The following is a 27,516-nucleotide window of genomic DNA, read 5'->3' as shown; positions in this document are numbered from 1 at the left end:
TTGCTACTGAATATTGTTGATAATAGAAAAGTTAGACAATTATAATGGAGAGGGGAAAGTAAGAAAGAAAAATATGTGTATTTTGCACACAGTCTCACTCTATTGCCCTGTAGAGTGCAGTGGTACCATCATAACTTATAACAACCTTAAACTTCCGGGCTCAAGTGATCCTCCTGCCTCAACCTCCTTGGTAGCTGGGACTACAGGTACATGCCATCATACCTGGCCATTTTTTCTATTTTTTGTGGAAATAGGGTCTTGCTCTTGCTCAGGCTGATCTTGAACTCATGACCTCAGCAATCATTCCACCTCACTTTCCAGAGTGCTAGGATTAGAGGCACCAGGCCAGATATTTTAAAGGAAATGTAGTCATCTTAGGGAAGGCAAGTTGTTCTCTGAGTAAAGATATAGGATTGGGAGGCATTAAGATAAGCACATGCTTCTAAGGCAGAGGAAGCACCAAGAGCAAAGGCACTGAGGCAGGAGTATTCTGATGGTGGAGAAATGGCCAGGGGGCCAGTAAGGCCAGACAAAGATGGGAGGTGGGAGCAGTTGAGGTGGCTGGAAGCGATAGGGCAACCCACTTACTCATCAGTCTGCTCTTTTTTTGTTGATACACAATAAATATATATATTTGGGGGGTACATATATTATTTTATATATTCATAGAATGCATAAAAATCAAATACGGTAATTAGGATATCCATCACATTAAATATTTATCTTTTCTTTATGCTAGGAACATTCAAATTAATTCTAGTCTAGCTATTTTAAAATGTACAGTAGATTATTGTTAACTGTAGTCACCCTACTCATCTATTGAACACTAGGTCTTATTTCTTACATCAAACTGTATATTTGCGCCCATTAATCAAGGTCTCTTCTTCATTCCTCCCCCAACCCTTCTCAGCCTCTAGTAACCACTGGCCTACTCTTTATCTTCATGAGATCCACTTTTTTGGCTCTCACATAAGTGATAAAATGTGAGATTTGGCTTTCTGTGCCTGGCTTATTTCACTTAACATAATGTCTTCCCATTCTATTCATGCTGCTGCAAATGACAAGATTTCATTCTTTTACATGGTTGAATGATATCCCATTGTGTATATATACTATATTTTCTTTATCCACTCATCTATTGATGGACATGGGTTTAGTCCATATTTGATTACTGTGAATAGGGCTGTAGAAAAGAGATATTTCTTTAATTTCCTTTCTTTTGGAAATATATTCAGTAATGGAATTGCTGGATCATGTGGTAGTTCTGTGTAGTATCTTAAGGTACCTCCATATAGTTTTCCATAGTAGCTATACTAATTAACATTCCCAACAACAGTGTATGAGGATACCCCTTTCTTCACTTCCTCAATAGAATGTTTTAAATTCCATCTTTCTGATAAAATCCATTTTAACTAAGGTAAGAAGGTATCTCATTGTGGTTTTGATTTGCATTTCTCTGATGATTAGTGTTACAATGAACATATTTCATATACTTGGGGACCATTTGTGTGTCTTCTTTTGAAAATTGTCTGTTTAGATCTTTTACCCATTTTAAAATAGATTGTAGGGTTTTTTTTTCTCTTAATTTATTTATTTTTTGCTATTGAGTTGCTTGAGCTCCTCATATATTCTGGTTATTAATTAATTTCCTGTCAGATGGATTGTTTCTAAATATTTTCTCACATTCTGTAGATTGTCTCTTTGTTATTTCTTTCACTGTGCAGAAGTTTTTAGATTGATGTAATACCATTTGTCTATTTTTGCTTATTCTGCCTCTGTTTTTGAGGTCTTACACAAAAAATCTTTACCCAGACCAATGTCCTGGATCATTTCCTAAATGTTTTTCTTCTAGTAGTTTCATGGTTTCAGGACTTGGATTTACATCTTTCATCCATTTTTATTTGACTTTCATTTGTGGTGAAAGATAGCAGTCTAATTAGTTACATATGGTTATCCAACTTTCCCAGCACCATTTATTTAAAGAGGCTATCCTTTCTCCTTTGCATTCTCTTTGTGCCTTTATCAAAAATGCATTGACTATAATATAGTATATGGATTTATTATCTAGGTTCTCTATTCTGTTCCATTGGTCTCTGTGTCTGTTGTTACATCAGTACTATGCTAATTTGTTACTATAGCTTTGAAATCAAGTAATGTGATTCCTCCAGTTTTGTTCTTTTTGCTCAGGATTTGTGTAGGCTATTGGGGGTCTTTTGTGGTTCCATGTTAATTTTATGATTTCTTTTTTTAAACTTCTGTGAAGAACATTATTGTTATTTTCATAGGGATTACATTAAATCTATAAATTGCTCTGAAGGGTATTGACATTTTGACAATATTATTTCTTCTCATCCATGAGCATGGAATATCTTTCCATTTTTGGTGCCCTCTTCAATTTCCTTCATCAGTGTTTTATAGTTTTCCTGGAATATATCTTTCACTACTTCGATTAAATTAATTCCTAAGTATTTCATGTTCTTTGTAGGTAGTATAAATGAGATTGTTACCTTAATTTCTTTTACAGATTGTTCACTATTGCATACATAAATGCAACTGATTTTCCTATGCTGATTTTAAATCCTGCAAGTTTACTGAATTTACTTATCAGCTCTAACAGTTTTTCTGGTGGTGTCTTTAGGTTTTTCTAAATGTAAGATTGTATATTTACAATATACAAACAAAGCTAATTTAACTTTTTCCTTTCCAATTCAGGTGTCCTTTCTTTCTTTCTCTGGCCTGATTGCTCTAATCTCATCACTCTCTTCCTTGGCCATCCTAGCAGGCCTGAACCAGTTCCTTACCTACCTTATCAAATACCTGGCAATGATGTTGGACAGCAAAATGTGTTCATGTAAGTTTGTAGATAGAGGATGTTCTTTGTGAATAGAACCATTACAAACAGGAATTACATATAATAGAGAAGAGTCATGAAAACTCCATGGAAAAGCCACAGAAAACTAATAGAGATGTTGATAGTGACCCCAAAGCAACAAAGAGACAGGTGCCGGGTGAGCCTAAGATGATCACAGAGGAAGGATGCACAAAGAAGGAAGAGGAAAGGGCTAGACATAGGAAACCACCACATCAGAGTGGCCTCCACTTACGCTGCTGTGTATAATTAGACAATTAAAATAACTATCTCTTAAGTAAATATTTCCATAAAACCTTGCATGTACTATAAATTTACCTGAATTCGGGTCTTCTAAATAGTGAAATTCATTCTCACTTCTATTACACCTTGTCACAAATTCTCAATTTGTGAATCAGATCTTGGTATAATTGCTGTCACAAGACAATTGTAGACCAAACTTAGCTCACATGTGTTGCTGCATGCTGTGTTGTGATCATTTTTCAAATGTGTATCAGAACCTAGGTTTGGAAAATTATTCTCACATTCATAAGAAGCAGTCAATATGAACTCAGTTGTGAGATTTCCAAAAAAATATATTAAGGGAACATCCAAGACTATGGTGCCATATTGAGTATAACAAAGCAAGCACTTATTAGAAGACAAAAGCCTTGATTCATTAATTCATGATTAAGGCTTCTTAATTAAAGGAATTAATGAGCTGTGTCTGTCTATACATGTGTGTATAAAGGGAGGTAGAGAAACTATGTAAATGTGTGCAGGGAGCTTTCATACTACTTTACAAGCTGAGAGAGCTTTAATTCAAACTGCTAGAAGAAAAAAAATTACCCGAGCTTCTCAGATTCCTCCCTAATTTTTTAAACTCATATCATTCATAAAACTTTCTTTCCCTTTCTCGATTTCCAAGGTAACAGAGGTCCCTATATTTTTATTGCTCGGATAAATTTTTCCTTTTTTTGCTTTTCCTCAGGCTTTGATTCTCTCTTGCTTTTGAAACTGAACTTAAGTCAACTCTTTCTCAAAAGATTTTGCACATATGGAAAAGTTCTGAATTTGGAAATAACTGAACTATTAACTTGAATTAGAAATCTTTCTGTAACATAGTGATTTAGCGTAGGTTATTATTCTCAGTTTTGTTTTTACTTTAAAAATTAGAATTTCTGAAACTAATACATGTCTTTGAAATTCTTAGAAAGCACAGATAAAAAGGTAACCCATACCTTATAACTGAAATATAATTAGTTAAAACATTGCCATATTTGTAGTTCTCTATATAAATGTATATATACATATGTGCATGTATAGAAACCTATAAAACCACAGTAAATTGTATATACTGTGTAATGTTAGATCCACTTTTCTCCTAATATTAAATCATGAGCATTTTCTCCCATTTTTTAAAATTTGAAAAACATTTTAAATGCATTATTTATATACCTTCCCCATTCCTGAACATTTTGGTCACCTATTTTGACTACCAATAGTGCGATCATTAATAAGTCTGTGATGAACCTCATTTTACCATGCAACAGGCTTTGGCCTATAGTGAATACATGCAAACTCAAAATCCATTCTGAAGAAGAAATTGATGAGATTTTAGAGAAAGGAGTGCAAGTAGGCATCTTAGACCTCAGCCTAACTGACTATGATAGTAAAATCCTCATTACTATTTGACAGCTGCTTTGTGGTCTGTAAAAGGTAAGTTAAAGGGTTCCAATCTCTTCCTAATGACCAGATGTCCACATGGCTTCAGATGATACCAAGTAGTAATGACTCTCCAGCTTGCTAATGGCAGTTCATGTGAGAAGAACTACAGGAAGCAAGTGTGACCCCACAAACAGAGTACCTCACTCAGACACAGTTTTGGCTTCAGAATATAACTGTGTATCAATTTATAAAGCATATAAGCTAAAAGGACTAAAAAAGGAAACTAAGAGAAAAATAAGGTGTTATAATGATAGAATGCATTTAAAAAATAGGTTTTCAAAACTTTTACCATTGTGCTTTAGATTTCTAACATTAAAAGCCAAACAGGAGAAAAATGGGCAGATACTGGTACAAAAAATTAATTTTATGACACCATTGCATAAGCATGACCTTCCTGGGAAGGGGACATTGAGAGACAAAGAATAAGCAGGGGGTATAAATATAATATAGTAGAACCTCTATAAGTTGACCACCCAAGGGACTGTAATATAGGTCAACATACAAAGGTGGTCATGTCTGGTCTATGAGAATTAGGTCTACGTAAGGAGGTAGTTAATGTAAGGTAGTGGTCAACTCTGGAGGTTCTACTACATAATATCAAATCCAGTATGATACATATGATTCCTTACAATATTCCCATCTTATTTCCAAAATTCACCTTCACTAGCCTGACAAGTATTATGTTAATTTCATGTTTGAAAGCTATCAATGATAAAGCTATTGGAAGTCTAAAAACACCCCAAGACTCATGCACTAAATGCATTCTTTAATATTAATTTTGCTATTGTAGTATTGCTTTTCTTGCACCTGACAATATAGTTTCTGGCCATGGGAATACTTTGAAGGATCCTTTAATGCGAGAAGAAAGAGTATTTCATCAATTGATTTTTTTACAACATCAATCCAAATATTAGAGTAATTATAAGTAATATCTTTGATAGCTACTCTCCTAGAATAGAATTACAGCATGCCTTCTCTATTGAGTCATGGTTACCTCTGAAAATTAGATAAGAACTATATTTTCTCTTCCTGAAGAGATCTGCATGTACATATACAAAATTCTGCAGGCAATTTCCAGAGGCCCTTGGATTTCTTGAATCCCTGTTAACAACCTATGCCAGAAAAAGTAGAATTTAGAGAGAAATAGTAACCTGTCAGACTGAGAGTTGCAGAGAGAGATAAAGGTAGGATGGGAAGTAGAAAAGGAAGTTTATCATCTTAAATCAAACTTGGCCTAGACATTCCCTTTCACTTTCTTTTCCTAGCAGCTCTGTGCACTACATACATATATAAATGAACATACATATATTCATTTCCTAAACCTCAGAAACGGAGGTTCAGAGAGGTTATGCAATTTCCCCTCAAGGTCATATTGCCAGAATATAGCAGAGCCAAAATGTGAGCTTGGTCTCCTAATTTAAGTCCAATGCACAGTTCACTAAGTGAACTTACTATGTTTTCATCTTGGGACTTTTCAAATTGAACTGAACTATTAGACTAAATGTATCTACTGTGAGTAGGGTCCCTGGCTCTCTCATTCATTTTATATCTTTATGCCTGGCACATAAAAGGTATTTATTAAAGAAGAAATGATGAATAAATGAACACAGTAGGGAAACAATCCCTTAGACAGTGGCAGAAGCCAAATGTAGCTTAGAGTTGCCACAACATAAAGGTCCTTGTCATTACTAAATATTCCTTTAGATAACCACTCAGCACAGGCATTAATATATTTTAAAACACAGACGGGAAAGCTTTTTTGTACTGGAACAGGGTTTACTCCTCTTGAAAAATAACCTATTCAAAAAACACAGCATAGCTTTACATCAGTCTGCTTAATATTATAAGAAGTTTGACATCCTTTGTTAGGGAAATATTGTGTCTTATGAAAACCGAAGTCATGTTGGAAAAAACATATAAATTATGACTATTCCTAAAGATACATAATTTTACAAATTTCATAACTAGAACTTAAATGCATTTTTGGTTTTGTTTTTGCAATAATTGCTCTGAAGATAAAAACTAAAGCACTATCTCAAGGTAGTAAAAGGTAATTGCTGCATTTATTGCTCATGTCAGGTTGATGTATGACTATGCATCAAAGGTCATCCTTCTGTACTCATACATTATCAAATTTGAAAGCAAAATATTTGATTCTGACCAACCTTTAAACTGCCCACAATATGTGTGGAAAAAAACAGATGGAGTTCTACCTTGGGTTAAAAAAAAAATGAACCCATGTTTCGGAAGCAGAGGGTCAAGAAGCCAGTGGCAAGGTTAGATGTCAGCACTATGAATCTCGTACCGTCTTAGCTTATCAACGAGTTCTAGTACAATAATCACAAGCTAAAATTGCTGTACTAATGAAGACAAAGGTCTAAAAAATTAGGTAGTGCAAGCCCCCTGACAGAGGGCAGTATCTGGTAGACAATAAAGCAGAAATAAGGACATAAATCACTCGTCAGAGATAATAAAACTTATAATGCACAAACTGGGTTGTTGACATGCCCATTGAAGGTACTGTTAAAAGCAGAAGTGTTGGCCACCAGACCTCTTGCTACTCATGTGGAACGAAGCGGCCCCAAATTCGGCTTCTTTATTAGGAGGCAAGGCATCTCCTTCCCATTCTCTTCTTCCGACTCCAAATACACAGCACTACTATGCTAACACACAGTCTGGTAGTCTGCTGCCATCCTGACCTAAAATGAGTGCTGGACATTTACATGCTGGCTTCAACTATTACTTACAATTGTTTTCTGGGTAGATAAATTGTTTGTATCAGAATCTACTAAACCATGGACAGCTGCTGCTCTTTCCTTCGGTGGTTAGGGTATGAGGGAGACAGCAGGAAAGAAAATATCCTCACCTTTTTTCAGTAGTGATTGTGGTTGTTTTGAAATAAACAAAATATAATGTAATTTCATCAAGCCCAACTACAGGAGATTGCCTTATTGAAGAGAAGATCATACAGTCATGCAAAAAGAACCCAGGTTTTTAAGAACCGAAAGGAAAAAATGGTGCTGAGAAGGACCAGAGCGAATCTATAACATCCACCCAAAACATGTCTCTAGTGTATCAGTTTTATTCATCTGCACTCACTTTAGTTCATAAAATTCACAGCATCTTATTCTGAAAATTCATATATTCTTTGGCTATATGAACACTCATATTGAATTTATCCTAAGTACTTTTGATTCCTTTTTGTTGCTAGAAAAAAGATTTTTTAAAAAGCAAACCACCATAATTTAATAAGCTGTCAGCTCAGCAGGTAGCAAAACCTTTAGAATTCTTGCTACAGATAGTAAGGAACTGGTAGCCAGTTTCATTTTTAGGAACACAACAATAACTTGGTTGATCATAATTCATAGAATATACCATACCAGTGCACATTTTAATTATACTTGCCATGTACAGTACACATTTCCTTTCAATGGTTTTTTGAGGCAAGTAATCAACTTTAAGGTCTGAGTTCCTGTGACCTATATACTTCAAGAGAAAATATTCTTAAATTATATTGCTTATATGTGTGTGTGCGCACGCACACATGCATCCAGGTTCTACCAAATACAAATGCCAAAAAAAAAAAGCAGCAACTTCATCCAGACAATTTCTAATGTGATGTCAATTATAACACTACATTATCAGAAATCAGATAATAACTAAAAATCAACACAAAAACAAAAGAACATTTTAAAATGCCCATTCCATAGATATTCATGGGACCAGAAAGTGTGGAGTATTGGGAGAAAAGAATGGGGGTTTGTTTAACAAAAAAAAACAAAATTGTACTTTATGTACAATTTAGAAATGTTCCCCAAATAGTGGATTTGTGTGAATTGGGGAAGAACTCCTGCACCGTAACCCACCCAGTCATATGTGCTCTGAGCTCGGGTGCAATTCAGTTCATCCATGGTTATTAAGCTTTTCCTACGTCAGGCACTGAGAGTACAAAATGAATGAGTGCTCCACCCTTCGTGTACTCACAGTTGCCGTGTTCTTCTATCTTGAGCTAGTCCTTCTCACTTTCCAGCACCAATTTCTTTATTTGTAGGCCTTCCAGACAGAAGTAGCACATCAACCACTGCTGCTGACAAAATCAGATGTAAAGCTTATTCATATGAATCCACTCTCTAACATACACACAGCAGGCACCGTGCCAGATTTTGCTTTTGTTTTCTTTCATATTATTTTGTTTGAGGAGAGGAGGAGTTGGAAAATAAAAATTGAGGAAAACAACCTATCTTTAGTGTTCACAGTCAGATGAGGAGGAGGTAGACAGAAGGAAAAAAGGTGAGGACACAGAGAATGACACATAAAGTGTATAAAGTACAGTGGGAACAAAGAAAACAAGTAACTGCTTAGCAAAGCTGAGGAAGATGTCACTCAGAAGATTACAGATAAAGCTGGGACTTAAAGAAATGAGAATTTAACAAGAATCTCCTCAGATAAGGGCAGTGCACATCTCTCAGAAGTGTGAAATACCCATCTGGGGCCAGAGCACGAAGGGAAGTGCTGGGAAATAGGCTGGAAAGGTGGATTTTTCATTCTGAAGGACCTCCTTGTAAGCTGCCTGAGGAGCCTGCAATACACAAGTGAGTCTTAGAATTTTTAAAGATTTATGTTTAGAAAGCTCAATAGCAATGTGGAAAATGGATTTAAAAGAGATAGAGGAACCAATTGGACTTTGCTTAAACTGTGAGGAACAAGTTACCTGGCTCCTTCCCTACTCTGTAGTTCAAAAAGTTTGAGACTTGCAAAATTTTCCGCACTATAAAATCTGCACTAGGTTGAGATCAACATTTACCATTCTATGTGGTCTATGTATATATGCATATTACCTATTCAACAGCTAGTACGTGTCTTCTTTATGCTGGACATTGAGAATAAAGCAATGAGCAAAAACAGATACGGTCCTGCCTTCCATGAGTCAGTAGTTTGGTGTGGGAGATGACATTATAAACCAATTTCAAGGGATGGGTGTGTGAGTAGAAAGTCTGGCAGGTTAGGTTAAGTGAAAATTGCACTGAAGAAGTAACATTTGAGTTATCACAAAACCATGAGAAGCCCAAAAGGCATTAGTCTTTTTTTTGGCTACCAAAGGAGAGAGATCATAGGCAATGAAAAGAGGAAGGGCTTAAAGATCCTACCTTCAGATTCCATTTATAACAAACTCTATAGCGTGGAGGAATGAATTTAATTTCTTTGATAGGGTTCTGTCTCCTCACACAGTGTTGTGAGAACTGTAAGTACCTAAAGCATAGTGCCTGATCAAAAGAAGGAATTCAAAAAATGTTCATTAAATTCCTCATTTTCTTCACCCTTCAAAATCAGACTAAGATAGAAATATTTCTTTTCATGAAAGTAAATGATTTTTCCCAGTTTTCCTAAGTCAAATGCCAGGAATCTGGTAAAAGTCTTTGGCAGCTGAAAATTTGGCCTCTTCTTGCAGAATCCTGGACTAAGAACTTAAAATCTAATTTATAAGGGAGATTTTTTGAGAATACTTTTTAATCTTCCCAGTGTACTTCCAACTTCTATCAAGATTGCTTCCAAAGTAAGATATAACCTCTTAAAAAAAACTAGAGAAAAATGTATAAAGCAAAAAGAAAAAAAAATGTAGGTTTTAAAAACATCAAATAATATAGAATTGTATAACTGGATAGTATTTTCTTCTGCCACCTTCCATACTAGTATAAATTAAATCGCATACAAGGTGGCCATGAAGTTTGTGGCTACGAATGTTATGGCCACCCTCTATAATAGGAACTATGGAGGAGAGGAATGGAAAATTAAATGGAAGCTAAGTTTTATACACAGGCAAACTGATAAAGGGCAATTGGAGGATACCTTATTATTAGACAAATTAATAATTTATGGATTAATATAATTTAACAAGGCTTTAATTCTGTACTCACTTTAATTTTTATTCTTATGTTTTTATTCTAACAATTGTGCTTTACTTATATATTTGTCTGTCTAAATTCAGAGACTGAATATATTTACTTCTTGACCAGTAGAGTTAATACATTTAGAACTTTAATAATTCAGAACAAGTCAAATTACAAAACTAGAAGATATAGCAGATCATCAATTCACAACCATCTTTACCTTGGTTCATTTTTACATAAGTTCTTGAATTATTTTTAATGGTTCTTTAGGAGTTCATTAGCTACATCTAGATCTCATGTATAATTTTTACAGTGAATTGAAGTTATACCAAATAATAACTTATTACCTTATTTTCTTCCAATTTTCTAAAGCAGCTTTGTTCTCCATGGTCATTTCAAAATAGCTACCCATAATGCATAAATTATCTTCATTCTTTAACCCTTCAACTAGCTGATTTGCACACAAATACAATAATGTAAAGTACCACTGTAAGAAAAAAAGGTTTAAGAGAGTTAAGTAGTTGCTGTCAGCTGAAAGTAGATGCAAACATATTTTTAAGTAATCTTTAACACTTAACACCAGCATCAAGAGGCAGTATAAAATCAACAGTTCAACATAAAGTAGTCTGCATTAAGAGTTAAGATATGAGTTCCAGCTTGTCTCAGATGTCTGCTACTCCTATGACTATGTATAAGGCATTCAGCTTTTCTAAAACTCAGCAATGTTTAATGGAAATCATATAATTAGAAACTATTAGCTAGGCCCAGTGGCTTATGCTTTGGGAAGCCAAGGTGGGAGAATTGCCTGAGGCCAGGAGTTTGATACCAGCTTGAGCAACAGAGGGAGACTTTGTCTCTACAAAAAAAAGAAAAAAAAAAATATATATATATACACATATATATAGAGAGAGAGAGAGAGAGAAATAAGCTGTGCAGTGCTTGTAGTCCAAGCTACATGGGAGGCTGAAGCAGTAAGATTACTTGAGCCCAGTAGTTTGAGTTTGCAGTGAGTTATGATCAAATTGTGCTCTAGTCCAGACTACAGAGAAAGATAGTATCACTAAAAACAAAACTAAATCTCTCTCTCCCACCTACCCACTCCCTGACACATGAACACAAAGCCATAGTTTAACAACAAGTAGCAAAATTTCGAAAGTTAGGTTCTAACTGAAACTATTCCAGTCCAATTTAACAACTATTTTTGAGTGTCCCCAGTGTCTTTGGGAATGGGAGGATATCTCAGGCAGGGAAAGAGCTCAAGAAGGCTAGGAGATAGAAAAGACTTTGCATATGTGAGGCACAAAAATCATTAGTACAAAATGTGGCAAGAGGAAGGTGGCAGTGGTAGTAGTTGCGGTCCAGGAAGATGCCAGAGGTTAACTAGGAACAAAATTATGCTGGGTTTTCTAGGCCAGAATACCAACTTGAACTTCATCTTAAGAACAGTGACGAGTCATTAAGAGTCTAAGCAATGATGTGGCATGATTCATTTTCCTTTTTTGAGAACTCATTCAGGCTGCAGTGCACAGAATAGACAGCAAGTATGCAAGACTGGAAACAGGCAAACCAGCTAAGAGACAGCTTTGTTAAGCTGCAATGATGGAGGCCTGAATTGAAAGGCAGTACAATTAAGAGTAGGGTGTCTGAAGTCATTTGCCAGTATTCAAATCCCAGATTTTCCACTTATCAAATGTACAAGTTGCTTACTGCTATGGTTTGAATGTGTCCCCCCAAAAATCCTGTTGGAAACTTAATCCCGAGTGCAATGGAGTTGGGAAGTGGAGGCCTAATGGGAGAAGTTTAGATCATGAGGGTTGGATTAGTGCCAATTATAACAGAGCTTGAGGCTGTAAATGGAATCTCTTGTTCACTCTTCTCCTCTCTTGCCCTTCTGCCTTCTGCCCCAGGATGAGGATAAGGTAGCACAAAGGCCCTCATCTCACCAGATGTTGGCACTATGCTCTTGGACTTTTCAGCATCTAGAACTATGAGCCAAATAAGCTTCTGTTCATTACAAACTACCCGGTCTATAGTATTTTGTTAAAGTAGTCTAAAATGAACTAAGACACTCTCTTTTCATCTCAGCTTTCTCTATACTTCAGATAAAAACCTTTACAGGTTTCTTACCAAAGAATAAGATATTAAATATAACGCAGTTAGCATGGCATCTAACAAAGAATAAGAATGCAAATGTTTAGTATTATTAACGCAATGATTGGGATTGAGAAACGATAATATAACTGGAAAATGTTTAGCAGACAGGAATTGACAATTTGGATATCAGGAAAAGGGATGAATTTACACACTCTAGTTTCTGACTTGGATAAGATGAGAAAGATACAAGGTTTGCAGGCTCTGAAGATTTGAAGAAAAAGATAGTATTCATTCTGGAAGAAACTGACTGTGAGATGTGCCAGTAGATGAGTGAATATGTAGCTCTAAAGTGAAGGAAACAGATCTAGGCTGGCTTTGAGATTCATAGAGATAGATGGCAATTAAGTTCATGGGTACTGGCTTGGTGCCTGTGGCTCAAGTGGCTAAGGCACTAGCCACGTACACCCAAGGTGGCGGGTTCGAATCCAGCCCAGGCCCGCCAAACAACAATGATGCCTGCAACCAAAAAATAGCCAGGCATTGTGGCGCACGCCTGTGGTCCCAGCTACTTGGGAGGCTGAAGCAGGAGACTCGCTTGAGCCCAGGAGTTGGAGGTTGCTGTGAGCTGTGATGCCACGGCACTCTACCCAGGGGGGACAGCTTGAGGCTCTGTCTCAAAAAAAAGAAAAAAAGTTCATGGGTACTGATGAGAGTTCCTAGAGAAAATGTATGCAGAGTAAAGAAATGATGACATTAGGCAGAACATGAGGAACACCAGTATTTAAAGGATGGGCAAAGGAAGAGAAAGCTGCAAAGGGCACTGAGACCAAGAGGCCAGAGAAGTAACAGAATAATAGCATGAAAAGTCAAAAGCCATAAAAGAAAAAAAAAGTGTTTCAAAGAAGACAGAGTACTCAACAATGTAAAGACTGACAAGCAGTGAAACAAGAACTTAGTTTTCACTATATTTAGCAATAATGTTATTTATTCACATAATAAATATGTATCAAGCATTGTGGTGGGCCCACGAGATACAGATGTGATGAGAAAAATAAGATACTTATACATATAGACTTTATGTTCTGAAGATAGACAGTAAACAAACAAAATACCTGCAAATTGTGTTAACAACTGTGAGTACAGATAGGCATGATATTGAAAGCACAAGGCAGAGGCCAGCTTTAGACAGAGTTCTGGAGGGCAGCTCTCTGAGGAGGGAAAATTTAACCCAAAACCAAAGGCAAGAAAGGGCTTAGAGAATTGGTCAGAAAACTGAACAGAGGAATATATGGTTACAGCACAACAATGGAGGAGTGATGGAAAGAGAGACACTAGATTATATTTGTAGATCATGCTTAGGATACAGTGAGAAGAGTTTAGACAATGACTTGTTAAACATTTGAAAGTAAAGTAGTTCAGATGACTCTAGCTAAGTACTTAATAGTTTGGTGTTTCTCATTTATACTAGACTTAATTATCAGAAATGCAAAATTTTACTACTACATTAATTTTTTATGATAGTATCAGAATACATTTTTCTATTTTAAAAAATATTAGTATAACAGGTGACATGCTTGTAATCATTGAACATTCTTCCAAATTTCTTTCAAAGAAATTTCTCAAATCTGCTTGATTCTATCATTAAATTATATTCCTTTAACGATAAGGTACTCATTTTCCAACAATGTATATCAGAATTTGTATGTTTTATAGTAAGACTCTAAGGCATTAACTAAAATGTCTGTGGGCCAATAACACACATAAAAAACTGATTAAATTCATTTTCCTAAAAAAATTATATTTCATAGTCTTGGTTTCCTGTTTTCTATATATAAATATATACACACACATATATATACAGGAAGACACATGATAAAGTATGTGTGTGTGTGTGTGTGTGTGTATATATATATGTATATACTATACACATGATAAAGAAAAGTTGATGAGGAAAACTTGGCTTGATTCTGAACCCCTTAATTATATGTTCATATTATGTTTTAATTTCCTTATCAGCAAGTGGAAGAATTTATGGCCCACTTTCACAAAGATGTCTATAATAACAAATGCTACCATTTACTTAGTATCTATTAAGTGAACTAGGCACATTACACAAATTATCCTTGAAAAACAGGCATTCTGCTTCCCATTTTATAGATGAGAAAACCAACTCAGAGAGTTTAGGTGATTTGCTCACCTGCAGACCTAGAACCTAAGTCCAATGCTGCATGTTGAACTCTGGTCACTACCCCAAGATGCCTGAAACTATAAATAGACTAGTTCGTTAAAATATCTATCATGTATAAGATACTAAATTACAAAAATAAATTCTTAAATGCTAACAAATACTTCCTTTAATTTTTAATAAAGTATGCATAATGTTGAAACATTATCCAGACAGGTATACTCCTTCCTTTGGTATAATAACTTGATTGTAATTTTTTTCAAAATTGAGGAAAAAAGATAAAAGGAAACTATAAAAGAGAATCATATTGTATTTAAGGCCCAAGAATTACCATTCTGGGTCAAAATTTTTTCCCAGTTATTCCTTAGTATAAATATTAAATCCAATGAACTACTGGAAACTGCCTATCCTTGCAAAACTCCTTTGTTTCTGAAAGTTAAAAATTACAAATTGACCTAAGATGTTCCTGAATCAAAAAACCTAACCTCTGATAGGAACCTCCATATGTCACTATTTCTCAGGACATGAGAGGCAACAAGTCTGATAAAGCATTATAATTTGCTCTTAGCAGAATCTACAGATTTATTGTATTGTGAGTTCTTTTTACTATGATTTATCAGGTAGCCAAGTAATCCACCAAGATACTGTTTGAAGAAGACTAGATATTTAACAAAAAGAAACTGCTGCCAGATTATCTTTATTTTCCTTAACAAAATACACACAAAAGCACAAAATTCACTTATATATCATCATTTTACAAGTATAAATAATGCTCAGAATTCAAGTACAGTCTAGTGCAGAGATATTTCCTATATTTTACTATGTAAACATAAACTAATTATATACATCATGTGCCTTTGGCCCAGCTGCAAAATAAAAGATATCAAAAAGGAATACTGCACTTGACTGTTAAATTGCATTCTTATTGAGAATTCATACCAATGCCTATGTAGTTGCAGTTACAACTTTCATACCACTTAGTTTAATGTAAACACCTAAATAGACATTTCCCCCCCCCCAGCAAATATCTTAAGAGTTAAAATTCTATCCAATTTTAATAATGAAGTATTCAAAATCTTAATTGTTTCATTCCTTAAAACAAACACTATTAGAGAACTGATTCCTAACCAAAGTTCTTCCTATGTCAAAATGAGTATTTACATGTTATACATATAGAAAACAAGAAAGTCATGTTTGTTCATATTTAGAATAGACAAAAAATATCTAAAAGCTGTCTAAATAGTGTGAGTCTTTGCACATTCAAAAGGATCTTACTTCACTGATACCACTTGCTTTTAATTTTAATACCCAGTAGATAAAACTTTAACATGTTCAAATAGCTAGGAAACTTGAATTCAAATGATACCAAGCATATCCTTAGAGGGCCCAAGGCGGGGGGGCGGGGGGGGGGAAGTGTACCGCATAAAAAGCAATAACTGAATAACTGACATCAACAAGACTATAAATATCCAGTTGAAGGCACATGGAAGCATTTACTACTTTGCCATCAAAGATTCTCCACTTAGTTCAGGATTAGGAATAGAGTCATCTCTGGAAACTGTTGATTTGGCTTCATTCATTGAGGTTTCCTCATTCTCAGTCTCTTCTTGTTTCTCTTCTGGTTCCTCTGAGCCAGATGCTTTTTCAATCACTTCATTTGTCTGCTCTGTGGCTGATGTTTTGTCATCTGTCTGCTCTGTATCATTGTCAAGAACATCTTGTTCTTCTAAAGATTCTAAAAAGATAAAGATTCAAGAGTTTAAGAATACTTAAATAATAAGACTGCTAAATAATGCAAGTAAAAGATAAACATACACAGATTGCAAAACAGCATTGACTAACATTATCCTTAAAATTTTTAAAAATAAGTACCTAATTCCTTATAACATACCATTTATAAGTTGATATGAAGGAAAAAATTGGAGTAAAAACATAGGTTTATCTAATGTGCTATACTTTATATAAAATAGCTCCTAAAAACACATTTGAAAGAGTTGAATGATGAAAAGTCAAACTCCTAATAGAATTATTTGCTATAAAACAGTCCAACATAAAAACCGAATGCATTAACTCCCAGCTTATGTTTTCTAAAGGAGCTGCTTCCCTTGTGTCCTGGACACCCTGTGAGCAATGTGTAAATATATACTTTTGTGTGTGCACACATAGACGGTGGTCTCTCATACTGATGTACATCTCCATTACCCAAGACCTGGGGGAGTCAGAATCTACCTTTTACAAAAGCATTAAGTCTCCCCTCATCTCTCTGTAAGGCAAGTTTTGTGTATTTAACATCTGGATTAGAATATGATACATATCTAGCAAACTATGGAAAGAAAGGGAAGGGTCATTTCCCCCCATCTTCATAGAAGAAGTTAAGCAAGGTTCTTGGCACTATCTGAAAATTGATTCCCTTTATACTCTCTTTTATTAAATTCAAATCCCTTGGTAATAATGTAGTAACAACTTCATTAAATAAACTATCCTTAATTCTTTTAAATTTAAAGAACATAATGGGGAAGGGAATGGCAAAAACAGACAAATTTCCACCCAATTTCCAAGTCAAAGACAAAAATCTAGCTTTCAGGTATTTCTTTGTTTTGTTTTTGTAATAAACAGCAATTAGTATTCTTTCCAAGAAAAATATGGCTAACCCATGCCATCTACGCAAAAAAGCAGATTTTCCTACTCTCATAAAAGGTCCTTTATATTACAAATGTTACTAATTCAAAAAATCTAGAGCAGCGGTTCTCAACCTGTGGGTCACAACCCATGGGAATTGTATTAAAGGGCTGCAGCATTAGGAAGGCTGAGAACCACTGATCTAGAGGGAAAGCCAGCCTACTTAGTAAAAAGTTCTAGTTAAGCTCCTTGTGCAATACTGGCCAGAGTTTTGCTACATAAATTAGTAAAATTAATTAACAGCTTTGTAAAGAAATTATGTGTTGGCTTCACCAGCTTTAATAAATACAAATTATCTATAACTCACACACTCTATGTCAAGACTTTAAAACTATATAAAGAGAATTATTTCCTTAAATGGATACTTTGGACTCTAGCTTACAGGATTAATTATAACCACCTTTCTTCTTTTCATATGTAGAATGGCCCAAATTCCACACTTAGGGACATCCAATTTAATGAGGTTTCTATGAAAATTTCATAGAACTACAAATAGTGAGGAATATTTATACTCATTTTTGTGCCAAATTTCATAAAAAACCCTATTTGTATCTTAATAAGGAACTTAAAATGGCATTGCTGCACAACTTGGAATCTTATAAAAATCCAAGGTAGAAAAGCAGTACGTCACTCAAGTTTTGTTATTTGAATGTTCCGGAGCAGAAAGGGCAAATAAAACTATGAACATGCACAAATCATTTCTGCTACAAGAGCAAGCAAGTTCTTCCATGGAAAACTTCAGGAGTCACCAACCATTTGTAATTCTACCCTCACAGAATTTATCCAGGGTAGAATTTCAAGAGTCATGGTTTTCCACAACTCTCTGGCCATACAGCAATATTTACTTGGCAAGGATTTTATAATTTGTGATAGTTAACTAAGCCTTCTGAAGCTTACTGAACCAAGCCACACAAAATAGAAAAACAAAAAGCTCAGAATCCAGAATTCAACTCAAAAATAAACATGTTTAACTGAACAGAAGCCCACATACTGACTGCCTCAATACTGTACAGAAACAGGATAAGTATCAAAGTCCAGGGCTTATCATATTAAAGCTTTATCATGTTACTATTTTCAAAAATAGATCCTTTACTACTAAAGCCAATTTAATTTAAAAATTCTGGGGTCTAAAGAAGCAATTAATACAAAAAAGTGAACTATAATACTGGAATTTTTAAATAGCTGTAATTTAACAATTCAAAGAAATACCATGTACTATCATAATTAGAAAACAAAGTACACAAAGTTATCTAGTAAATATTGTACAATATTTCAGAGAATATATGGGAGACTAAAAATTTGGTGAAATATTCAGTGGGGTTTGAAAATAATCAAATAGTCTATTAATGACTATTTTCCCCCCGGATTAACTTATAGAAAAGCAATTTTAATAGCAGTAGCAGTACAAAAAACAAAAACTATGTGACACGACGCCTATAATGAAGACCTCAGCTAGTCAAATAAGATAGGTACTTGATGTTTGGATGCCAATGTCATTTTGAGAGAAGTCATCAAGTAAGATCTAAATAACCAAGTGTAAAAGATAAACAGAGAATTACATGTCAATTTAATAACTAAACCTCGGAGCTTCATAAGATTAATGTATTCTAAAAGTATTTATTTTATTCTATGGGAGAGTATCATTTGCCTATTCTAACAGAAATAGTACATTTTTTTGGTGAAGTTGCTGCTTAAAATAGTTTGGCAGCATAAAATACATTTAGGAAGATGTTACTATTTGAGGATGAGATATTACAGAAGAAACTAGGCTTTGTGTTCACTCAAATTAAACAGGCCTGTTCTTCCCTGTATTGCCCAGTTTAAGACTAAAATATGAACAATTACCTGAATGATCTAATTCCATCTTTAAAGAAAATCTTAAAATCAATGTTGGCATCTATAATGCCAAGAGAACAATATACCACAATGTAGTAAAACAAAAACGAGCCATGGAATTTATTTTTTTCCTACTCCTGCCACATGCCCCACCCCTACCCCAATATTCTTGAGAGAAGTTTTTCCTCCCATGGCCTTTAGTTGTCTGGGTGAAGCCTCAACTCAGAAAACTCAAACTCATGAAACTGAGTGCAATTATAGAATGAATACCACTGCTTTACCTTATAAACCACACACATGCAAAAACATGTAAGAATATCACCATCTTACCTTTGGGTTTTTATTCTAGCTCTTAAGAAAAGAATTTTATAAAAAAAAATTAAGTAAATAATAGTCTAGAAAAATAACTATATATTTTTAATAACCATATAATATGTGCCTTGCTAACACATCAAAATTTTGCCTTGCTAACATCTCACTGCTTACTAGACATGTAGACTATAAATTTACTCAAAGGAGCTTTATTAAACTATAATTGGCAACTTGTCTTTGAATGCACAAATTTTAAATAAGGCAATTTCTACAAGATTTTCCTGCCTCAAAGAAAAGTGACAACTTATTACAAAACAAAGGCATGAATTTCATCCCAATTCAATCCAATGACTCGGTGAATAAAATTCAATTAAATTATAACCACCCCTGAGACAATAGCTAGTATTCTATACACAGGATACCATTTCATTATTTACAATGGTGAACAAATCAACTAGACAAGTTACGAGTTTCATTATTAAGCAATGATCCAACTATTTAGGTGAAGATGTTTTAGAAAAGGGAGTCAGAAAGCCAAAAGATCTCTATCTAAAACAAACATGCAAAAACATCCTACAAGCAAGTTTACTTCTTGAGTAGGCTGTACATTAAATATAATGTTATTTATTTAAAAGTATAAGCTTTTCAGATGTGGCACATACATGGAATTCAACAAATTTTACATTATCAAATAGCTTGATTTCCTAGACCATCATAACAAAAATACTAAAATTTAAAATTTAAATAATAGAATTTTCCCTAGTTCTATACCTAATAGTAACAGTATTTTGTGTAAAAGAAAGGAGGGACAGAAAATAGATTATCAAGATAAATTTCAACTAACATAACTTTTACTTCCTATTATGATGGTATTGATTAGATGCCATGAGTTTTATTATTAGAAAGTTACTTCCAGTTGGATAAAAACTATTTTATACTAAAATACTTATACAAGACTTAGACAAACACAACTGAACAATGAAAACACAATACTAACATTTTTTAAATATAATAGCCAAAAAATCACTGCACTAAGTACATGTATACTAACAATGTAGCAATCAAGTACTCTAATGGTTATTACATACGACAAAAAGAATGTTATATACCAGGTATTTTAGAAAGTACATTTTGTTTTAAAAAAGGAAAACTGACAAACTACGTAACTTAGCAGAGAATCAAGTATTATTGTACTTTAATCATAAAACAAACCGAGGAACCTGAAAGCAGTTCATTTCTTAGCATAACACATCTAGTATGTTCTTAGGTAAAAAGACAAGCCATATCCTTAATTTGTGTTCCACTAATAATCTATTACCAAAGCATCTGGATACAAAGTTATAGAAAAAAATGGTTGCTTCAGATTTTAACACGATGGAGTTATCAGACCTTGCCTCAAATTTTGGCTGAGTTTCAGCCAGTTAAAATTTCATTCCAGAGATTGCAGAAAGAAAAGGAACTAAAGGAGCAATTAATGGGAAAAATTTCTTCTAGGTACCCCTCTTTGATAAACACTTTCTAAGATTCCATATGTTTTTACAAAGAGTGGTACGGAAATCATAAAAGCCTTGTCCACCATCCTAGATGCAAAATCTTCCAATATCAGAATCCAGACAAAACTTAATTTCAAGTCTTACATCATGGTTTTTTTTTAAAAAAAAGTTTCTTCCATTAATTCTAGCTTATTCATATAAATGGTTGCTGATGTTCACTGAAAGAAAAGTTCAGCTAGAAGAAAGTTACCTTTTGGCTCCATCTGTAAATTCAATAAGCATTCAGTAAATTCTACAGTTGCTGCTGCTACCAGGGAACTATTTTAAATATTTTTAATGATACATAGATTAAAACAGTAAAGTTTTTTTTCAGACCTCAAGTTTCTACATCATTGAATAATTTAGAAATCAGAACTCTAAACCCAATTATATCGGCTGTTAGCACAGAGTAGATAATTGAGATGATATGGTCTTACTTAAAAGTTCATTTTAAGCAAAAGAGTATGCCACATGTGGTCAAAACAATCGCAGCTTCCTCTGTTCATCAGAAATACTTCCAGTAATTTACTAAAGGAGTCCACCTTGAAATCCGTAACTGTGTGTCATAGTGTTGAGACAGGAATCTTGAGAAAAATTTCAGTTTCAGTCTTCTGGAAAGCCAAAGAAGAAAAAGATGCTCATTGCCACTTTGGTGAATCCAAAGAGAAGTATGAAATTTACTACTCTAGAAACTATCTTAACCAAATGGAATGGCTGCTTCAGTTTTTAAAACTATGTAGTTATCAGATCCTGCCTTGAGTTTTGTCTTCACCTATTAACATTACCTTATTGGGATTGAATTTGAGCCAGTTAGACTTCATTCCGGAGATTTCAGACAGAAAATGAGACATCTGGGGTATTGCTCCTCCTAGATTAGATGAGAAGGAAAGGTATAGCTGGGTGTTGTTTGCTAACTATCTTCTTTGTAGAAGATACAAAGCATGGGATTCATTATCAAGATGTTAATTTTGTTGACTGTTCTTTCCTTTTCTTTTCTTTTTGTCCCAACTATTTGCTTTCATATATTCACTTTAGCTTAGTAAGCAAAATTACTCATACAAAGGGCTTCAATATTTCCTTTAGGCATCTTCAGTATGAAATTCTTTAATTTTCAGTTCCAAGAAGTTGCAATGGCAAGGCAGCTGGTTTGCATGCGACAGCATGTAGCTCAGAAAATGACTTAAGCAAAAGAAAAAAAAACCGTATTGAAGTTGATGTTGTAGACTTGGAGAAGATAAATATATTGATTTAGTGTTGGAATCAATACAGGCCTCTGTCATAGCTATTTATATTCAAATTCATTTTGATATTTGTTAGTAAGCCAAAAGCCAAGCCCATTTAACACACATATTTTAGGTTCACGCTTCAAAGTTAAAAAAAAAAACCAAATACTCAAATCTTACACCAAATTTCAGATTACCTGAAATTCACTGCCTGATATAATATCTTCAGTTAAAGCTATTTCTGAAATATTCAATGTCTTTATGAAGGAGAAATCAAATGTATATAAATGATAATTCCTAAAAATTAAAAGAATGAATACTGACTGGGAAATAAATTGTGCAAACTAAACTTTCTTTTTTTTTTTTTTTGTAGAGACAGTTTCACTGTATTGTCCTTGGTAGAGTGCCATGGTGTCACAAAGCTCATAGCAACCTCCAACTTCTGGGCTTAGGCGATTCTCTTGCCTCAGCCTCCCGAGTAGCTGGAACTACAGGTGACTGCCTCAACTCCCAGCTATTTTTTTGTTGCAGTTTGGCTGGGGCTTGGCTTGAACCCACCACCCTTGGTATATGGGGCTGGCGCCCTACCAACAGAGCCACAGGCACCTCCCCGAACTAAACTTTCACTATGCTTTTTTTACCATACCAGATATGACACCAGATTATCATGGACTATGTCATGATTTTAGCACTATCCATAATTCAGAGCTGATTAAGAAAGAGTTGATATTAATACTGCAGCAAGAAACAGTTGGCAATTAATAGTCAAATCTTCCATCTTATCTTTTCCATTTTTTCATGACACTTCCTCAAGAATTCCTAAAACAGAATCATTAGATGAATTCTAAAACCTAGTAAATTCTGATAAATTCTGTTTCTCTAAAATCATTACATCATTTGTTTCAATGGAATACCAGTTCTATTAACACAGTCATACAAAAAAAGGCAATGATGATGTTACAATTTCAAAGTTTCCTGTTTTCCGATAATTTCTGCCAATTCAAGTGACATAAAACTATTTTATCAATGTTCATCACAAATCTTATAAGGATTTTATCCTCTGAAAAGTTTTTTCATAATTCTAATAATCTGCTTCACCCAAATAAATTGAAAAAAATGATCCCATGAAAATATTGCTAATCAAATCTCCCAACAGTTTTTAGAAGTGAATATTCCTTAAACCAGGTATCCTCAAACTACGGCCCACAGGCCACATGCAGCCCACCTAGGACATTTATCCAGTTCACCGGGTGTTTTTGCCACTGCTGCCTGTCCTGCTTAGCAGCTGACTTGTCCCGGGGCCCGCAGTCTGGCCCTCCAATGGTCTGAGGGTCAGTGAACTGGCCCCCTGTTTAAAAAGTTTGAGGACTCCTGCCTTAAACAATGTTTACCTAGCTGGTGCTAGATGCTTATCACAATATAACTTGCATATTAAAACTGAAACACATCATACCAATCACACAGGAGGCAATAGTATCAGAACAATAGCTGATAAATACATGCTATAAAACCTGATAATTAATCCATTTTTACCTAAAAGCATTATGTTTTATTATTTTATTTATTTATTTATTTTGAGACAGAGTCTCACTATGTCACCCTTGGTAGAGTGCCATGGCATCACAACTCACAGCAACTCCAAACTCTTGGGCTCAAGCAATTCTCTTGCCTCAGCCACCCAAGTAACTGGGACTACAGGTGCCTGCCACAACATCTGGCTATTTTTTATTGCAGTTGTCATTGTTGTTTAGCTGACCCGGGTCAGGATCAAACCTGTCAGCACTGTAACCACTGTGGTATGCTTTATTCTTAAATGGCACATATTATTAAGAGACAAAACTGTTTAATTAAATATTCATACCTTCACTAAACTGGTTCTCTGATGAAAGCATATTTCCTGATGGCAAGGGACCAACTGAACTTGAGCCTTCCACTGTCTGCCTCTTCTCAAAACTAAACTCTGGAAGTCTTGGAGCTTGGGGTCTGGTTTTTCTTGCAGGATTCAAGAAAAAACAGTAGGCACATCGAAAAGCTGTAGAGAATTTTTTTAAAATAAGCAAAACCACAAACCACAGGAAGTTCAAGGACTAACCAGATAACTCACAATATTACTTTTGCGGATAATTCAAAGAACACTTTAAAAATTACTTATCTCTTATGAAATTCACATATTATTTTAATAATAATATGGTAGATATTCTAACCAAAGCTAATTTTAAAGCATGCTTTCTAATTATTATTATAATTAAGAGTCTAAATTTAAAGCAGATAAGGCAGAATAAAATACATAGCAAGTTAGCCATGTAATAAGTTATATTAGCAGGTTGAAAGCAAAACAATACTAATCATTTAAATGAATTAGTGAAATTGCATTTCTAATCACCTGAGTCACCTAGTACTTTAAAATTTGGAACCTTGCTCATTTGCCCAAGAAAATGTAGCATGTCATATTTCAGAAGCATAAAGTTACCATAGTAGTTTTTAATAATGGCTGCACATGAGAATCATCTGTGGAGCTTTAAAAAAAAAAATGCTGATGCCTGGACCACATCCAAGATCAATTAAAGCAGATTCTTTCCAGGGGTACTGGGTATCATAATTTTTTAAGCTCTTCAGGTGATGCATAGTGAGGTTGGAAAATTACTGGCCAAAAGGTTATACAATATATGCGGAAGAAACCTGAGCTATTTTCCCTGCTGTGCTCTGTGTAACCAATATAAAGACAATATCTAAAACAAAATGACATTACATGGGAAATGGCTAAAATATTTAAAGTAAAATATTTAAATATAACTGCCCAATAATTCTTACCAATGTATTCAAACTCTTCCTTCAAAGCCATGCCATTATGAGAAAAACACTGCTGACAAATAAGGGCATACCTAAGCCATAAAAAAAAAAAAAAATTAACAGACCGGTTACAGATACAGACAAAGCACGTGAGAATATTTGATTATTTTAGCCATCATGGCTAATTTATATTTTAAAATAGTTAAATATGCTGTAACAGATTTGATGTTACTTAGTAAATCCTAAACTCATATATTAAAGCAAAATTTCAACCATTTTAAAATATAATTTATATATTGAATTAAAAATTATTTAAATGAATATACCCTTCCTAAGTTAGCAGAAACAAAATTCAAAACACTTGAATTTTGGCATTTACCAAGGTATATTCCTAGGGATAAAATCCCCCAAATGGGTAGTTAGACAAGACTAGAAAAGATGGAACCTTTTTTGAGATTCACAGTAAGTATTATAAAAACTTGACTCTGAGAAATCTTGAAGTAATAATAATAATATATTTAATTTTATTTAGTTTATGCATGATTCCTGTACCTTTCCCAGTTATACTTAAACATCTTCCTTATTTTCTATTTATATACTTTTTCTGCTCCTTATGTACGTAGTCAACAAATATTGAGTCCATTAAACATTATTCAAATTTTGGATAGCATAATTTATTATATTAACATTATCTCTTTAGTAAAATGATATTAAGAAGTAAAGTTAAATATCTATTCTACTATTCTATTAACTTTTAAAAAGTCTATATGTGGGTCATACAAAAGTTTTAGATACACAAAAATCAAGAAACAAAATCTTTACAGATGAACAGAAACAAATGAAACCCTCTCAGTAACGGCAATAAGTCAAGCAACTTAAAACTTACACAGGTTAATCAGAAAGGACACTGTTGACTGTGTCTTGGAAGTGAAATAATGGGTCCATAACACAGTGTGTCTCAAAACTTTCTTAGTGACCTACTGACTTTGTCAATTGTTGTACACATATCATACCTATTTTCCTAAGTTACTGTAAGGATCAAATAAGGTAATAATTGGAAAGGCATTTTGATAATTGTTAAGTGCTAAATGCATACAAATCACTACCACTAAGTCCAATAATAATACCTATAAAACTCCATTTCTTACAACATACCAGATTTTCACTATTTTTGTGCCTTTAAGTTTAAAAGTTTCATTAAAGTTCAATTTCTCTAAAAATAATTTTACAGCAGAGTTAACATTTTTCCAAATGGATTCTATTTGGTCTACTTTGCCCAAATTCCTACTGTAAAACAATTGAATATGTACTCTTCTGCAAAGCTATAAAACTGTAGAACATCTAGTGTATGCACACACATGCACCCTGGCCGATAAATCTTTTTGTTTCCACTTATCTACCACCTTAGTAAACATTACCTGTTCTGTGGACCATCACCAACTAAATATTCAACAATTCTATCCAGAGCACCTCGTTCTCGGGGAAGAATGGGTCTTGCTAAAGGTGGACCTGGAGGATGAAGACCTATTAAATACATAAATACATATAAGATTTATATGTATAAAATGCATTATATATAATTTAAGTCAGTTACCAAGAACTACATATGCTTATTAAAACTCTTAAAAGTTCTAACAAAATAGTATTAATTCCTATAAACCTCTGTAGAACATTTAAGTTTTCATTAAAAATCCTGCACTACAATAATACATGCTGTATCAAAACCACCAACACAATCTATTAGTAAATGAAACTATATTTGGTTCTGTTAATGTCCAACTTTTAAAAGCTTATGTAAAATTAGAAGATTTCCATTTTGGACCAGAATAAGATATCAGAGGTCAGATTTACCTTCCCACCTAATGCAAATAAAAAACTGCAAAACATACAAAGTAACAGTTTTAAAGACACTGGATAACATAAAATGTAATTTTAAAAATACTGGATATCAGGCAATGTAGGTTAATGTTCCCTGAGAGACTTAAAACAAAGTATGTCCTACAACTTCCCCCAGCTTATTGCCTAGAAGAGTGTTTCCAGGCATCTGCACAAAAAGGGTAAACCCAGGTGAAGTGTGGCAGTCTCTCAGAGTAAAGGAGATAGAAATGTAACTCTAGGGAGGTCCAGGCAGCTCCAGTTCACAGGGAAGAATATGGAAGAGGAGAAAAGGCACAGAGAACGAACACTATCATATTCAGCAAAATACTGACTGGTGCCCGCATGTGAGAAAACCATCAGAGGATCAAAGCAAAACCACACAAAAAAATAAACAGTGTAGGCTCAGCGCCTGTGGCTCAAGCGGCTAAGGCGCCAGCCACATACACCTAAGGTGGCGGATTTGAATCCCCAGCCCGGGCCCGCCAAACAACAATGATGGCTGCAACCAAAAAATGGCCAGGCA

The 27,516-nt window shown here is 34.3% G+C and overlaps 1 protein-coding gene across 1 annotated transcript in view; it reads right to left on the bottom strand.

Annotated features, from left to right (window-relative positions):
- Nucleotides 1–15,477: 15,477 nt before the first annotated feature.
- LNPK (lunapark, ER junction formation factor) overlaps nucleotides 15,478–27,516 on the bottom strand; it is a 67,541-nt gene continuing 55,502 nt past the window's right edge. Inside the window, exons 9-12 of the mRNA XM_023514173.1 lie at nucleotides 26,534–26,639; nucleotides 25,137–25,207; nucleotides 24,187–24,357; nucleotides 15,478–16,478 (exon numbers count right to left, since the gene is read on the bottom strand). Of these exons, the coding sequence (XP_023369941.1) occupies nucleotides 16,240–16,478; nucleotides 24,187–24,357; nucleotides 25,137–25,207; nucleotides 26,534–26,639 (587 nt within the window). The 3' untranslated portion in view covers nucleotides 15,478–16,239. The remainder of the gene's footprint in view (nucleotides 16,479–24,186; nucleotides 24,358–25,136; nucleotides 25,208–26,533; nucleotides 26,640–27,516) is intronic.

The sequence above is a fragment of the Otolemur garnettii genome, unplaced genomic scaffold (assembly GCF_000181295.1).
Source record: "Otolemur garnettii isolate 467f Iridium unplaced genomic scaffold, OtoGar3 scaffold00048, whole genome shotgun sequence".
NCBI classification, from domain to species: Eukaryota; Metazoa; Chordata; class Mammalia; order Primates; family Galagidae; genus Otolemur; species Otolemur garnettii.
Note: the sequence above shows the minus strand (reverse complement) of the source record. Positions and strands in the feature narration are given on the sequence as shown.